The 15,588-nt window shown below is 39.3% G+C and overlaps 1 protein-coding gene across 1 annotated transcript in view; it reads left to right on the forward strand.

Annotated features, from left to right (window-relative positions):
- Positions 1-15,588, forward strand: part of znf804a (zinc finger protein 804A) — a 229,189-nt gene that overhangs the window by 166,996 nt on the left and 46,605 nt on the right. The window contains exon 2 of the mRNA XM_067988176.1: positions 3,307-3,450. Coding sequence (XP_067844277.1) covers positions 3,307-3,450 — 144 coding nt within the window. The remainder of the gene's footprint in view (positions 1-3,306; positions 3,451-15,588) is intronic.

Genomic DNA, 15,588 nt, shown 5'->3' on the forward strand with positions numbered 1-15,588 from the left:
GAGCGATGATGTCGGAAGGAAGGGTTCAGATTTCAGGGACTTTGGGACCAGTTCTAGGACTAGAGTGGCCTGTACAGAACAGGTCATGCTTCACCAGAACAGGACTGGGACCATTGTCCTTACTGGAGAATAATTAGAATTTAAACTAATATGGAAGAAGGGAAAGAATAAATAAGATGAGAAAACAAAAAGGAAAGCAAAAGGGAGAAGGGCTTTAGGAAAGGCAAAAGAGAAAAAAGTAAAGTAATAAAGAACAAATCAGAAGGACAAGGGAGTAAAATGAGTAAAAATGTCAACCGGAGGCAGATTTGAATTGTATGTATGTAAATGCACAAATTATACTGAATAAAATTGATGAACTACAAGCGCAAATTGCAAAGGGAACATGATATAATCGCATGATATAATTAATAGAGTCATAGTTCAGGCTGCAGCAGAATTGGGAGCTAAACATTCCTAGTTACAAAACATTCAGGAGAGATAAGGTAGGAAAAAAAAGAGGGATTGCAGTGTTATCAAACATTCCATTACAGCACCAGAATGTAAAGATAATATATGGAAGGTGAAAAGCTCAACCTATTTGCTTAGCATTAAGGAATAAGAAGGGAACTGTAACTTCATTGGGAATTTATTATAGACTGACAAATAGGGGAAAGGAGATAGATGATGAGAATTTGACACAAATTGGAGAAAAATGCAGAAACAACAGGGCCATAATAGTGGGTGAGTTTAATTTTTCAAAGATAGATTTGGGTAAAAGTAAGTGCAAAGAAAGGGAAGGGTTTATACAGTGGGCCCAATACTGCATTTAGTTCTAGAAATTAATGTTTGGCAAGTAGGTAATGTAAGGATAAGAGAATACCTGGGAAACGGTGACCATAACATAATTAGATTCAATTAAAACAGTCAAAGTTAAAAATACAAAAGCAAAATACGGTGGATGCTGGAAATCTGAAAAGATAAAGGTACTTGACTGGAAAAAAATAATGTTTAATGAGATAAAAAGGAAATTAGCACAGATAAATTGAAATGAAAATTTAATAGATAAGACAGTGGACACACAATGATATTCTTTCAAACACGGCATGAGTCGGATATAGACAAGACATATTCCCACAAGGTGTAGAGAAAGTGAAGTAAATCTTGAGTTTATTGTATAATAAATCAAAATTAAAATGAGACTTAAAAAACAAGCACATGACAAATCTAGGGCTAATAATAAAAAAGAAAATTAAGCAGAGTGTAGAAAATAAAGGCAGGAAGCAAAAAAAAAGCTAAGAAGGGGCATGAAAAATAGAAGCAGGGAACATAACGGGAAATAGTAAAATGTTTTATAGATACATTTGGAGGATAAAGGAGTTGTGGAGATATTGGGGCAGAAAATGCTCAGAGCGACGAACCCACACTCCTCGCCGCTCCATAGATTTATACTAACCCACTAACTTACTGCGGACTTTTCATTGGCCACTTCCTCGAATAGGAAGCGGAGAAGAGCCCAGCGTCTGTTCAAGCGAAGGACCCCGGGAGAAGCAAGAGGATCGAGCTCTCCCCATCGACCAATCAGATTGCAGCATTTTTGACAAGCTGCGTTCACAGTCTCTAAGGGCTTGAATTGTTAAACCAGGAAGTGAAAGGTACAACATTACAATCAATGTAAAAACAGTTATAGGCAGCAAAAAAAGAGAGGGTGAGAAATAATTAAATTAAATAAAAGAGACAGAAGGGAAAAGTAAAAAAAAAGTTTTTTAATTTTTAATTTTTTTTTTCATGACCAAAAACTACTAAAATAAGGAATAATAACACTCCACATTTTTAAAAGTTAATTTTTAGTTGTTTGGCAATCATTAAGACTGTTAAAACACAGCTTAGACCTGTATTTTCATGCATACCTGTTTTGTGGCGTAATTAGTTACTTTCCAGCTGGGCAGATAAGCAAGTTTGCACTTTTTCAATGATTTCTCTGATTGCAGCGTGCGATATACCTTTAATTCGAAGCTGTTCGCCGGTGAACCAGTGGGAACAAGTTCAGGATTTCCACGTTTCACTGCGCATTTGCGAACTTGCTCCTCCATTTCGCCGCTAACAACGGGAGTGCCGTTGAGCTCTCCGTTATTTTACGAGCAATTTCTGCCCCAATAAATGAGTGCTTTGCTTTGTTTCTTTTTGCAAAGGAGTGTGATAGTGGGAATGGGTAGTAAATGGAAGATATAGAGCAATTAGATAGGATCACTATAGATAAGAAAGTAGTACTGAAATAGTTGGTGAATTCAAAGTGGAAAAAGCACCAGGCATTAATGGGATAAATGTGGAAGCTCCAACTTTTAAGGTGGCTTGTCACCGGAGGCACAATACCACAGCTACGTGAAAGCTTGCCTAACCATAATGCTGGATGGTTCTTTAGAAGCACCCCAGTTACAGTATGTCATGATTTCAATGGTACTGCATGAAAGAAGGTATGCCAGGGTGATCAACAGCCAGCATTGCTTGATTGTCCGCACCCATCCAGAGATCACCAACCATATCTACAGGCGTTGTTGCAATTAAATGGTGATGACCATACAGAACTGTTTGGCTTTTCAATCTTGAAAAGTTTAATTTATTTTTATGCAAAACTACTGCAATTGTACTAACAACAAGGTCAAATAATTTGCATAAATTTGAAATGCCGTAATAATAGTATTAATGATCAAGGCTTTGACAGAGGATGATACCACAAGTTTAATGTCTACTTAGAAGTTTATTTATTCTTTCTTCCTCACAGTTGTCCAATTTTTAAAAAGCTGAATGCGCTTTCAATATATTAAAATATGGCTCAATATTTATTGATTTATACTCCCTTCTCCTGAAAGTGGGTATTAGCCTGATTTTGCAAGCAATATAGAAAAGTGGCCAAGGCTTAAGCTATGCATAGTGTAGGCTTTTAAAGCTTGTAAAAATGCTAATGCAGGAACATTAAATATCATATTACATCAATTGAGTGTCAGTTTAGATACCTCGATATGCTTTGAAAAGTTTTATGATTAAATTTAGTCTGGGTTTGTTGCAGATTAATGCTAATGCACTGTATCACTGACTATGCACGAGACTGACAAAGCATGTTTAAATCTTAATGTTTGCTGAGTTTGAAATTGCTTATATTTATTTCACTAGTATTTTTAATCAAAATAAAATTTACGTACAAAGAGTCAGAGTGTTAGAAGCTTAGGGCTGCATAATCACTGAATGTTCAAAAGTGCAACAAAGGGTTCCCGAATGTTTTGAAATTGTATATCGTTTGGACTGACAAATTCTTTGATTTCTTCACAGGACTATGCTGAAAAGGAAAAAGCAATAGCAAAAGCCTTGGAGGATCTGAAGGCCAACTTCTACTGTGAATTGTGTGACAAACAGTATTACAAACATCAAGAGTTTGATAACCACATAAACTCCTATGATCATGCTCACAAGCAGGTAAGGAAACAGTCCTTGTATTAGGATGACTGCTAGAATTCAGCACTGGAACATAAGTATTTAAAACATTCACTACTGAAGATACCACTAAATGTCATTCTCATTGTAATTCCTGATCCTGGAATAATATTATACACCACTGTTACATAAATTAGATCGTGTGGATGCAGAATGTGAAGAATGATTTCACAGTGGTGAAATGTCATTAAACAAATCTCAGTTTGTTTTCAGCTCGATATATATTGTTTCTTATGTTCCTTGTTTGCAAGTACACTTATTAATAAATATCTCCCCACCGCAGTCAAACCCAGACTAACTTTTTCAGTTTGGAAGGTAGTAGGATGACTAATCTTAGGATGTAATTATACTGCACTCTCATATCAATATAAAATGATTTCAGATGTGCAATCAAAGTAAAAGTGGCAACATAACTCAACAATGAATCAAACTGACATCTGAGTCTCAAGTGCATAAAGACCATCTGAAGTATGCAGTCTCACACCATCAGCAATTTGCAATGTTATGCAATAAAACCCTAGCCTGGGGACAGAGCCCTTTTTAAAAATGGTCAGGTAGCCCATTGGCCTCCTAGAAACTCTATAAACTTACTTTTCAATGCTTTTAATGTTAGTAGAAAGCAGACACACAAGCCCATATTCACCAACATTAAAAGTCCTGGGGATTGTAGCTCTGCACATGTCCAAGCATAATTCAATGTGAGATGCAGTTGATAGTATAACTCTGGTCTTCCAGCTGAACATTGCACTCAATGGACACCCATCTGAGACTAATTTTGAAAATATAAACATTTGATAATAGTGTATGCCAGAAGAGGAGCCTCACAAAATTTACCCTATAGTGCTTGTGTAATCTCACTGAATATTGTATATTGATTTTCAGATACTGTATATAGTCACCTGTAAATTGACCCAATCAATGAACTAGATATCATCAAACAGCGCAATTTACACACCATGCTAATTAATAGTGATTTTTTTCAATGCAAGATTCAATGCAACGCTCTTAGGCAGCACCTGGCCAGTCTTAACCCAACCCAATTAAATTTCACTTTCTGGTTAAGCCAGATCCAACCCGACCCCACTCTGAGGCAGAATCTGATCAGAACCAACCTCATTCTCAGACAAAACCCGATCATACCCAATTTCACTCTTGGGCAGAATCTGACCCAACAACAGCTGTCAGTCAGAATTGGCAACAAACCAGCTTTAAGCTCAGTTCCAGAACAAGCTAATTTTTTAAGCAGGAGCTAGTGAAAGTCTCTCAGCTCTCTGAGCTTCCATAGGACAAGCTCTTGCCAACAAGATCAACTAGTGCTAGAACTACTCACCTCCTGGCTTTTCTGGTTGGCATTGAGGCTGGGTCAGGTTGGATTGTGTTCCATCTCACCGCAGGGTTGGGTCAGGAGCACATTTTAAGTACTAGTTCGCCAGTGTAAGACCCTGCTCTGTTTGCACATTGGCAGAACAGCACCCTGACCACAATCACTCACCATATGAAATTGGCATAAATTTCTTGTCTTATATCAGAGTATATGTGATATATATGGCTCCCTATATATTATATATGTTATTATATGCATTTCATTACATGTCAAATTCGAGAACCCGCTGCATCAGAAAATCATTTTTTTCCAATAATTTACCTTCTATCAGGAAGATGCTGCAGGCATTTATAAGTGCTTTCAGCCAAATGTACAAAGACAAGTAAGATGTTTCCATAATCTAAAGGCATCTAATACTCAACTAAATAGAGTTAAGTACAAAGAACAGCGAAAGAAAATGAAGGCTGCTATTAGATCAGCTAAAAGGATAATGGACAATTGTGAAAGTAATGGGAAAACCTTTTTCAGTTATGTGAAGAGTCAGAGATCTGACAAAGACTGTATTGGGCCATTGAAGGATGCTGAAGGACTGGTTCTGAAGGACTCACGGGGTATGGCGGAAATATTAAATGAATATTTTGCATCCGTCTTCACTCTTGAAGACAATGCTCGACTGTCGGAATTTAATGATGTTAATAATAAAACTAGTAATATTAACATAGATGAACATATTGGACTGTAAATTGCTCTGAGCAGCGAACCAACAGTGCTGGCCACTCAATCAATTTAAAGTCGTCCACGACGTTACCATGTTCTTTTTGGTGGCAACTTCCTTGTAATCCGAGTTCAAAAAACTTCAACGTTCTTTCCGGGGTTGTGTGAGTGGTGAAAGAATCTTAAGGCCCCTCGACCAACCATCTTGAAGCAAACCACGCTGTGAGAACCAGGAAGTGCAGTTCTTTCACAAACTGTGCAAACTAACAACCAGGAAGTGCCCGATAAGGTTAGTAAATGTACAATAAAATGAGATAGACAAAGCGAAATAAAGAAAGGGTAAGATTAAAAGACTTAAATAAAAGAGACAGAAAGAAAAAGTTTTTTTAAAAAATAATTTTTTTAATTGATTTTTTTTTAAATGTCGAAAAACGATTAAAATCAGGAGTAATGAGACTCCATATTTTAAAAAGTTAATTTTAGTGCCAGAGAGGTTGTTTGGCAGTCACTAATACTTACCACACTGTTAAAACTTAGTTTAGACCTAAAAAAACTCAGCATACCTGTTTTGTGGCAAGATTAGTTTGTTTCCAGCTGGGAAGGGCAGCAAGTTGGCGCTGGTCCATTGGTTGCAGTCCCGAAGTCCCTTTAACACGAAGCTGACAGATCACTGCTGAACCAGGAAGAGCAAGTTCCAGACTTCCGCCTTTGATTGCGCATGTGCGATTGCTGGAACTTGCTCTTCGATTTCGCCACTAATAACGGTGAGCGCTGTTAGGCTCATAATACTTTAAAAGCAATTTCCGGCTCATTGTTTTAAATAGAATTAAGAACCTGAAAATAGATAGAGCAGCCGGGCCAGACGATATCCACCCGAGGGTCCTCAGGGAGATGGGACATGTGATGTGCAAGTCCCTTGCCCATATTTTTAAAAGCTTCCGGCACTTTGGGACAGTTCCCGTAGACTGGAAGGAGGCAAATGTAGTCCCCATCTTTAAAAAAGGAGACAAAGTGGACCCGGGTAACTATAGGCCCATTCCATTAGTTTGACATCAGTAAAGCATCAGGAAAGATCCTTGAGGGGATCATTAGGGATGTAATATATGATTATTTGGATAGAGAGGGACATATTAGGAACACCCAAAATTGCTTCAAAAAAAGGTCATATCTTACAAATTTGATTATATTTTTTGAAGAAGTCACCAAGATGGTAGATGAGGGAAGCCCAGTGGACTTCTCTACTTAAACTTCCAAAAAGCTTTTGATAAGGTACCACACAAGAAGCTTCTCTACAAAATCGAAGCCTCCGGTATTACTGGTAATATATTGAGCTGGCTTGAGAACTGTCTGGAAGCCCATAGGCAGAAAGTAGTTATAGATGGATTTGGATATGTTTGGAGTCTAGTCACCAGTGGTGTCCCACAGGGATTGGTGTTGGGACCATTGCTCTTTAATTTTTTTATTAATGATCTAGATGTAGGTGTTGGAGGCATGATCTGCAAATAATATTAAGATCTGTGCGATCGTTTGGACTGAAGATGATGCTCGACTGCTTCAGGCGGATCTTGATATGTTGGGGGACTGGGCTCGTGACAGGAGGAAAATTATGCTGAATTTGGAAAAGTGTAGTGTTATGCACGTGGGCAGGGTAAATGCTCAACATGCATACACCCTTCAGGGAACAGCATTAAAGCTGGTGGAGAAAGAAAGAGATCTGGGCATTCTAGTGCATGGATCTCTAAAGGTTCATGAGCAATGCCTTGAAGTGATAGCTAGAGCGAATAGGGCATTGGGGTGCACTTATAGGACAATTGACTCTAAGACTAAGAAGACTATTTTATCCTTGTACAAGACCTTGGTCAGGCCTCAGTTGGAATACCGTGTCCAGTTTTGGTCTCCTCACATTGTGGGTGATATTGAGACTTTGGAAGGGGTGCAGAGGAGGGCCAAAAGACTAATTCCCAGTTTAAAGCATCTTAGTTAGCAAGATAGGCTAAATGAGCTGGGATTCTAGACCTTGGAGAAGCATAGACTTAGGGGTGATCTGAACGAGGTTTATAAGGTGATGAAGGGAATAGGTTTTGTACAAGTTGACAGTTTGTTCCAATTAAATAGGTTAGGGAGGACCAGGGGTCACAATTTTAAGTTTTATAAGGCCAGATATAGGTTAGATGTCAGGAGGTGGTTCTTTTCCCAAAGTATAGTAGACCTCTGGAACAGGCTGCTGGCTTATGTGGTGGATGCCGATTTGCTGAATTCCTTCAAGCAAGAGCTGGACCTGTTTCTGGCTGGGGCAGAGATCACCTCTTACAAAAGATGGTAATATAATGCATAGAATTATCAGGGGCAGAGTGATTTCCTGGACTAGTTTCTATCGCCAAAGGGATCAGAGAGGAATTTCCCAGATTTTTTTCCCCCCAAATTGGCCTGGGTTTTTATCTGGTTTTTCACCTCTCCCAGGAGATCCCATGGTTTTGGGTGGGGTGGGGAGTGTATATATAATGATACACAAGGTGCATTGACAGACGGGAAAAGGGTGGGGAGTGTATATATTATGTATATTGTGATACATACAAACAATGACAGACAGGAAAAGACCCTCTGGTCCATCCAGCCTGTCCACACAATTCTGATACACAAGGTATCACAATTGTGTGGGACAGGCTGGATGGACCAGAGGGTCTTTTCCTGTCCATCATTGTTTGTATGTTCGTAAATCAGTTACCATTGATACTGCTATTGGAACTATTTCCTTGTAAATATAAAACTTTTGCCCATGTCTTTAGAAGATATGAGCGTAGAAATTATTGTTAGTAATATTTGCGGATGAATGCTTCATGCATTCATATGCCATTCCTGTGTTCACCATTTTAACACAGGTGTTAACCTATTTATTTTCACTAACTGCACACTAAAATAGCACAAACAAATGCCATACAAAAGTGTTGAGCTAATATTCAGTCATTTCTAGACTATTGGCCTGAAGATAAATCATAAGAATGCCATGCTGAAACAGGAGACCATGACTAAGCTGCAGAAATTGTACAAATTTAGAAAAAAATATTAAGTCCAAGTAATTTAAAATGGCACACAATTCTGATTTTTGCAATAATTTGAATCCTTGGTTTTCAATAGATTTTAGTGTAGTTTATGTAATGTGTGTAGATTAAAGAAAAACTTTTCTTCTATTCATTTATATGGAAGCCTGTTTAATTTTGTAAATCATACTCACTATTTTTGATCCATCAATTATTAAACTAAGTCCTAAAGTTTAGACCTGGTAAATGTAATACTGTAAATTATTTAAAACACTCTAAAACTGTCATATTATTGTAATTTTGAAACAACAGTATCTTTTCCAATACTATAACCCTCATCAGTGCATTACTTTGTTTAAATGCGTGGAAAATCATTTATGCATTTAGCAGGATGGAATGTAATTTTACAATCATTCTACATCACTGTACTATTGCTCTAATACTTAACAGCTCCAGCACAAAGAGTAAATGCTAGCTTTTCCCTGTTCAGCTAGGGTTGATGCACCTGCGACCTACAGTTACTATAAAAAACACGGAAATAATGGTTAAATGGATAGCGTGTGTCACAGTATTGTGTTTAATGAGGAGAACAGGGATAGCTAGCCTATTGAGACCTGCTCTTGTTAACACATCATCCAGAAACTTCAGGGATTGATGTTAACTGTAATGCAGAATTTAACTGTTTCTGTGAACTGAACAGGATATATCTAAAACATTGTACAGCTTAGCTGGATTTTCCCAGTCTGGCAAAAATGGGGTTTTCCTGGTCCAATTTGCAGGCTTAAATTGGTCCCACTGGAAAACTGGCCTCCCCCTAATTTGAATCGGCCACAGGCACCGGAAAAGCTTGCCCAGTGGCACACTTGGCTAGGGATCAGAAAATCTTGCCGAAGGGAGCAGTTCTTAAAGGGCTGCAGCAAGACATGAAAGAGCAAGTTATGGTAAGGACAGGAAAATAAACACATTGATCACAAAGGCACAGCAGAGACATGCAGCCAGCAGTGTTCCCTTTGAGACTGAAAGGTTGGAGATCCTGCAAGGACTTGTACCAATTTGGGGCACAAGACCATCCTTCAGCAAAAGCACAGGTACAAGCTACATTGGAGGAAATCACCGACCAAGTCCATGTAGACCCCAGCATCTGTCACTTGCTTGCTGCAGGTGTGCACTACAGACTACCTGATGTGGCACATGTCTCAGGGTGGGTGGCTTGGAAGGATCCAGCAGTATGAAAGTTTCTTGCCGTGGCAGCCTTCACTTATACCAGGACGAGCTATCCCTGGCCCAGGTATTTCCTGCAGGTCATCCTGCTGCAGATGATATGACTGTGGCAGTCAGTCTTATGGAGTGGAGGTGGTGAAGACAGGTGTCTCCTGACATTACCAGGTACATGTGGAAGGGTCTGCAAATGCTAATGCCAGGGACGTGCTGGATATGGACATAATGCCTCAGCTGTCATTGCACATCCATTTAGTGGCCCCTCCCGAGTTCGTCTTCCTCATCTGAAACATCCAGCACATTCAAAACCCGACAAGGAATACTCCTGCTTACCATTTTGTATGGTGCCATTTAAATGCCCGCACCAACCAAGAATAATGAAGGAAAGTATTGAACAACAATGAATGCATGGGGCAAAATGCAGAAAACACAATAGCAATATATAAAAAAAATACAGCACTACATACCTGTAAGAGATCTGGCCCCACGATTATCAATATGCCCAATTCAACTTGATGAGCAGCAAATTGTGAGCGGTCCCTTGCCTGCAGTTGGATGGTTGGGTGAGTGACTTAATTTCCATAATTATTCCATGTTAATGAGGCCCTTTTCTGCCTCAAGTTTATATGCAACTAACTGTGAGAGAAAGTAATGTGTGATTGATTGATTGATTGTTTCTAACTGTTTTCAGTCCCATCATCCAACCAATCTTATTGGTTGATACTAACAACTTCCAATCCCAGTGATAAAAACTGATTTTTCTTGTCAAACACTGACAAGCTGTAACATGGGTTGGAAAGCTAACTGTTGGTATGCTGTCAGTCAACTGGCCTGGAAATATTCTGAATTCATAATATGCATAACCAATTTTCATTAGCTGATTCTGGAGTACAAACATACAAGAAGCAAAATCAAATTGTAGTGTGCACACAAAGTAATAATGGTTATGATGGTTTAAATAATTAAAAAATACAATTTAAACTGGTTAGAATCATGGAGTTAGTAAATAATGAAGTGTAAAAGTGACACGTTCAAATGAACGATTAACAGATTCTCATTTGCAAAAGGTGAAAATGGTATCAGTATTCTACTGTCTAAATGTGCATTATGTGTAGTGACTTCAAAGTAGTACTTTAAATAATTACCATATTGTTACACACTCTACAGAAGATACAAAAAAGACTTTGAGTTTAAAGAAGGGGCAAAATTAACAGGTATATAGTAGATTGGATTGCATTTGAAAAATACAAAGAACTCGATTTTGTAAATCTAACTGATGCATAACAAATTATCAAAGGTCTTGACAAATCAGAAATATTTAACCAGCCAGAAGAAGACAGTTTAATGTAGAGAGGTGCCTGGAAAGTGTGCTCCTTATCAGGGAATGTTCAGCTGTTATGATTCCCCTCCTTGACATTGTAAGAGCCCAACCCTACAAAAATGGGATAGAATTTCCACAGGGTTCTCACGATCTCCTGCCGTAACTTCAATGGAAAAATCGGTGGAGACTCTGGAGAAACAGTTTTTAGCCATTCACAGCATTTGTCTGGGGTTTCTGCTGATCTTCTACCGAAGTTACAGTGGGAGGAGTCCCATGGAAATTCCAGGTGATTGCAGATAAGTACCTCTGTCCTATAGATAGTGAAAACACTTCACTTAACTAGGTGACAAGGTAAATAGAGATGAGGGAGGCCATTTCAGCTCATCCATTCAGGAAGCAAAAACTTGATGCTTTCCATCACATCATCTAATTGTATCTTGAATGAATCTAAAGTTTTAGTCTCCACTGCCCTATCCTTAGTATTGTTCACTTTTGTATGAAGAAATCCTTCCTGAATGTAGTCCTAAATTAGCGTTTCACTATGTGCCCTTGTTCTAATGTCTTGGCTCGCTTTAAAGTAATGCTCTAGCTCTACCTTCTATGTCATTTATTGATCTATATCATTTAATATCTTGTATACTTCTGTAAGGTCCTCTCTCTGCCATCTCTTTGCAAGGCTAAAGTGGCCTTATTTCTGCAGCCTTTCTCCATAACTCAATCCTCTGATGCTCTGGCTCTTCTCTACACCACCTCCATGATCTGAATGTTTCCATTATATCATGGTGACCAAAATGAAACATAATAGTAAAGGTGAAGTCTGACCAGAGGTCTGTACATTTTAAGCATGACATCCTTCTACTTTACTAATTTGAAATATAGTTCACCAGTCTATCCACTTCACTTATTGCTTCTCTACAGTGATTTGACATGCTAAGTACTTATCCCAGATCCTTTCCAACTTCACTCTTATCTATTTTTACACCATCTATATAGAATCAAAACAGTCAACATTCCTTATGGACTTTTTAATGTTAATTGTGTCCACAGCCTGATTAGAGTTGTAATAAGCTGTGGGGCTGTAATAGCATTTTCCCATTTAAAATATTTAGCCCTTTGGTGTCACGTTTTTCAGTCAGAAAAGCCTGTCAATCTATGTAATCCCTCATCAAAAAGCTTGGTTTGAGTCTGCCTGCAGTTCCAGGTTCAGGGCACTGGGTGGCTTTTCAGCATTTCTACTTTCTGAAACTCCTCTCTGGCAGATATCTTGATAAATGTGAGCATTCGGCAAGTTTAGACAAACTTTTGGGCCTGGAGTTTCCTCTGGGGACGCAATCGGGAAAATGCACACGGAATGCATTGGACACTGCGCCGGTTTTTCCGAGGTGAAGTTGCACCCAAGTTTCCACGCAAACTTATTTGCATAAGCCTCAACATAAAATCTCTCATGAATTAGCGCAATCGGGAAGCGTAATCGAACGTAATCAATTATTGACTGGAACATGGCCAATGGGGCCTCAAGATTACTGAATTAAACTCAATTAAACTGAAAATGTGTTCAAGTAATTGCTGCAGCTGAAGAGCCAGGCCAATCAGTGGTTTCAATTGACTGCTGGTCACAGGTCTTACGTACCAAGGGCAGATCAATTGATTGAATTTGAACAAATCTAAACTGAATTTAAAGTAATTTAAAGTAATTGTAACATCGGTATGAGAAACAGATCTGAGTGAGGCTTCAATTGACTGCCGGTCACTGCAGTTGCAGGTCTTTACTGATGGATTAATGTGACCACCGGTGCCTGTGCGCCTGAAATTATGGGCGCAATGTGATGAACTCCCCTGAACGGGCGCAATTGGCGGAAACTCACCATGCCGACCTGGGGGCGTGGCCAGTTTTGTGGGCGGGGACTGCTTTGGGTGAATTGGCTTTTGAACCAGCGTAAAAGATCGCAGAAACTCGAGCGTAAGTGGCTATGGGAGTAACTCACTTACGTTTTAAATTCCGCAATCTTTTGCGCTATTACGGTCGATTCCACCCAGATTGTACTGACAACTGGGGAGAAAACATATGGAAACTCCAGGCCTTGATCTTTAATATTGTTGTAGATTGCACGTATCTTGAACCTTGTGTTGTGTACCTCAGCAGACCATCCTCAAAATGAAAAGGAAATTCCCCATGTCAATGAAAGTCTTGCTTTCCCACTGTCTTTAATCTCTCATGTACAGGACTTCCAACTCTCCGTCTGAGTGGTTTCTGCCCAACTCCCAAAGATTGTCTGAACCCTCCGCATACTCTCTCTATCATGTGAATCTCTCCCCTCTTTTTCTGTCCTCATCACTTCCGTGCTGTTGATACACATTAAAAGTTTTGGCACCTCACTGTTCCTGTATTGTTTCACTCCTGCCACTTCACAGCACCCTCCACACTGTTCTTTGCATCAACCTTGCCACATTCTGCTGTGACTACCCCACCATAAGCTAGTGAGTAATTTCTCCCTTATGAAGCATGGAGCTCCATTTCATGGCAGTGTTTTTTTAGGTCCTGATCCCTTTGCTTAGTCTATTTTCCAACCCCACCCACTGAAGCACCTTTTCACAAGCCACCCTCTACAGAGGTACTTCTCCAACCAAACCTCTCCCTTTACTGGGGTAGTTTTCCACTATCTCCCCTCACTGAGATAGTTTTCAACCTCCCTCAAAGTAGTTTTCCATCTGCTTTCCCCTTCCTCACCCACGGAATTAGTTACCTCCCCTTTTACCGACGTACCTACCCCTGCTCATCGCATCTCCCTCGCTGTCCCTTCTTCTCCCTTCCCCCTCTCCATTTCCTCAGCTGCCCTTTCACCATTCCCTTTCCCTCCACCTCCTTCCTCACTCCCTATCCCCCTTTCCCTTCCTCACCTTGGTTCAATTATTCCCCCCTCCATCTAATTCTGCTCAACCTGAAGACTCCAGTTGATTCCCTGTGTGTGGGAGATCAACTAATCTGCAGCATAGATATGATGACTATTTTTCCTCCTGATATGCACTACCTTGTACATGTCTATATTATATTTCATTTGCCACTGTTCTGCCCACATATAGATTCTATCTGACTCTTTTTGTAAGTCCCTAGCTGCTTCCTCCAACTCAACTAGTTTATCATCTGCAAATTTAACCAATTTAAATTGGTTTCTGAATCTAATTCACTAATGTACATCAGGAACAGTAGTAGCCCAGTACCGGTCCACCCAGTACAGTTCTCCCACCCTAACATCACCCCCCCCCCCCTAACAAATACCCATTGCTTCCTTGCCTTCAGCCCATTTTTTTTATTCACATACAGGATTTCCATTGAATTTCTACTGCTTTCAGCTTCTGCAGATGTCTTTCATGAGCAACTATAACAAGGGCTTTCTGAAAATCTCACTGCAGCAAATCATGAAGTTTTCCATAACTCCCTATTTTGTGATACATAGTTCTGCTATTTCTTCACAGTCTAGAATACAGGATAGAAAGACGCTTTCAATGTGGAGGTAAGTAACTCTGAGTACTATCATAAAATTGAAGTACTTAAACACATATAAACATGCCCATACACTCAGCTGTACACATGCACAAAAATGTGAGTTCTGCACAACTGAAGATCATGGTCTGTTTCTCCAATCAATGGGTAGCTTTGTCCCACTGTTAACACAGTCAGCCTGGAAAGATTAACACATTTTAGCATACATTTAGAAGCAGTGTATTTGAATCCCTTTTAAATATGCATAATACTGACATGATCTGATCCCAGGAATTAAACATCCAAACTATAAAATGACATTGGGTGCAGGTTCTAAACTGTATGGTATGTGGCAGTTTGCACAGGCCTAACTATAAACATTTCAATTTTTCTTTGCGTGTAACCTTTCAAATTCTTCTTTTTGTCTTCTAAACTGCCGTAAAATGACCCAATAAAGTTTATAGAAAAAAGAATAAGAGCACAGTGAATCACTAATAAAAGAACATGGACAGCCACGCAGCACATACTGATACCAAGTATACCTGGGCATTATCTGCACCATTTGTTGACTACATTCACCTGTTTAAAATACACAAAGCATGAGTAGAAGTTTATTTAATGTTGCCATACTTTGCACCACAGTGATGCTCTTTTATACCTGCTATACTTTATAAGTCATCTGGGAGGAACACAAATCACCTAAGCTGGCCCAGATGCCCAAATAGAACAATGGAACAGTATAGTTGGGGGTTTGCCTGCAGCATTGAAGGAAAATTGTCTTGCTATTTTTACTGAGCTATTAATGGTGTCTTCATTCTACAATTTACATCCATTGATCCATGCCTGGCATCAATTAGCCATTACTTCTTGATTTACCTCATCTTATCACCTCTTTTTTCACTCCAATTTTCTTCCCTTTCTTCTCCTGCAGAAGATGTTAACTCCTTGTTGGGATACAGTTCCATGAAAGCTGATCACCTGCTAATATCTTCCCAAAGTGGGCATTATTCATGTTTGTGTGAGC

The sequence above is a fragment of the Heptranchias perlo genome, chromosome 7, assembly GCF_035084215.1.
Source record: "Heptranchias perlo isolate sHepPer1 chromosome 7, sHepPer1.hap1, whole genome shotgun sequence".
NCBI lineage: Eukaryota > Metazoa > Chordata > Chondrichthyes > Hexanchiformes > Hexanchidae > Heptranchias > Heptranchias perlo.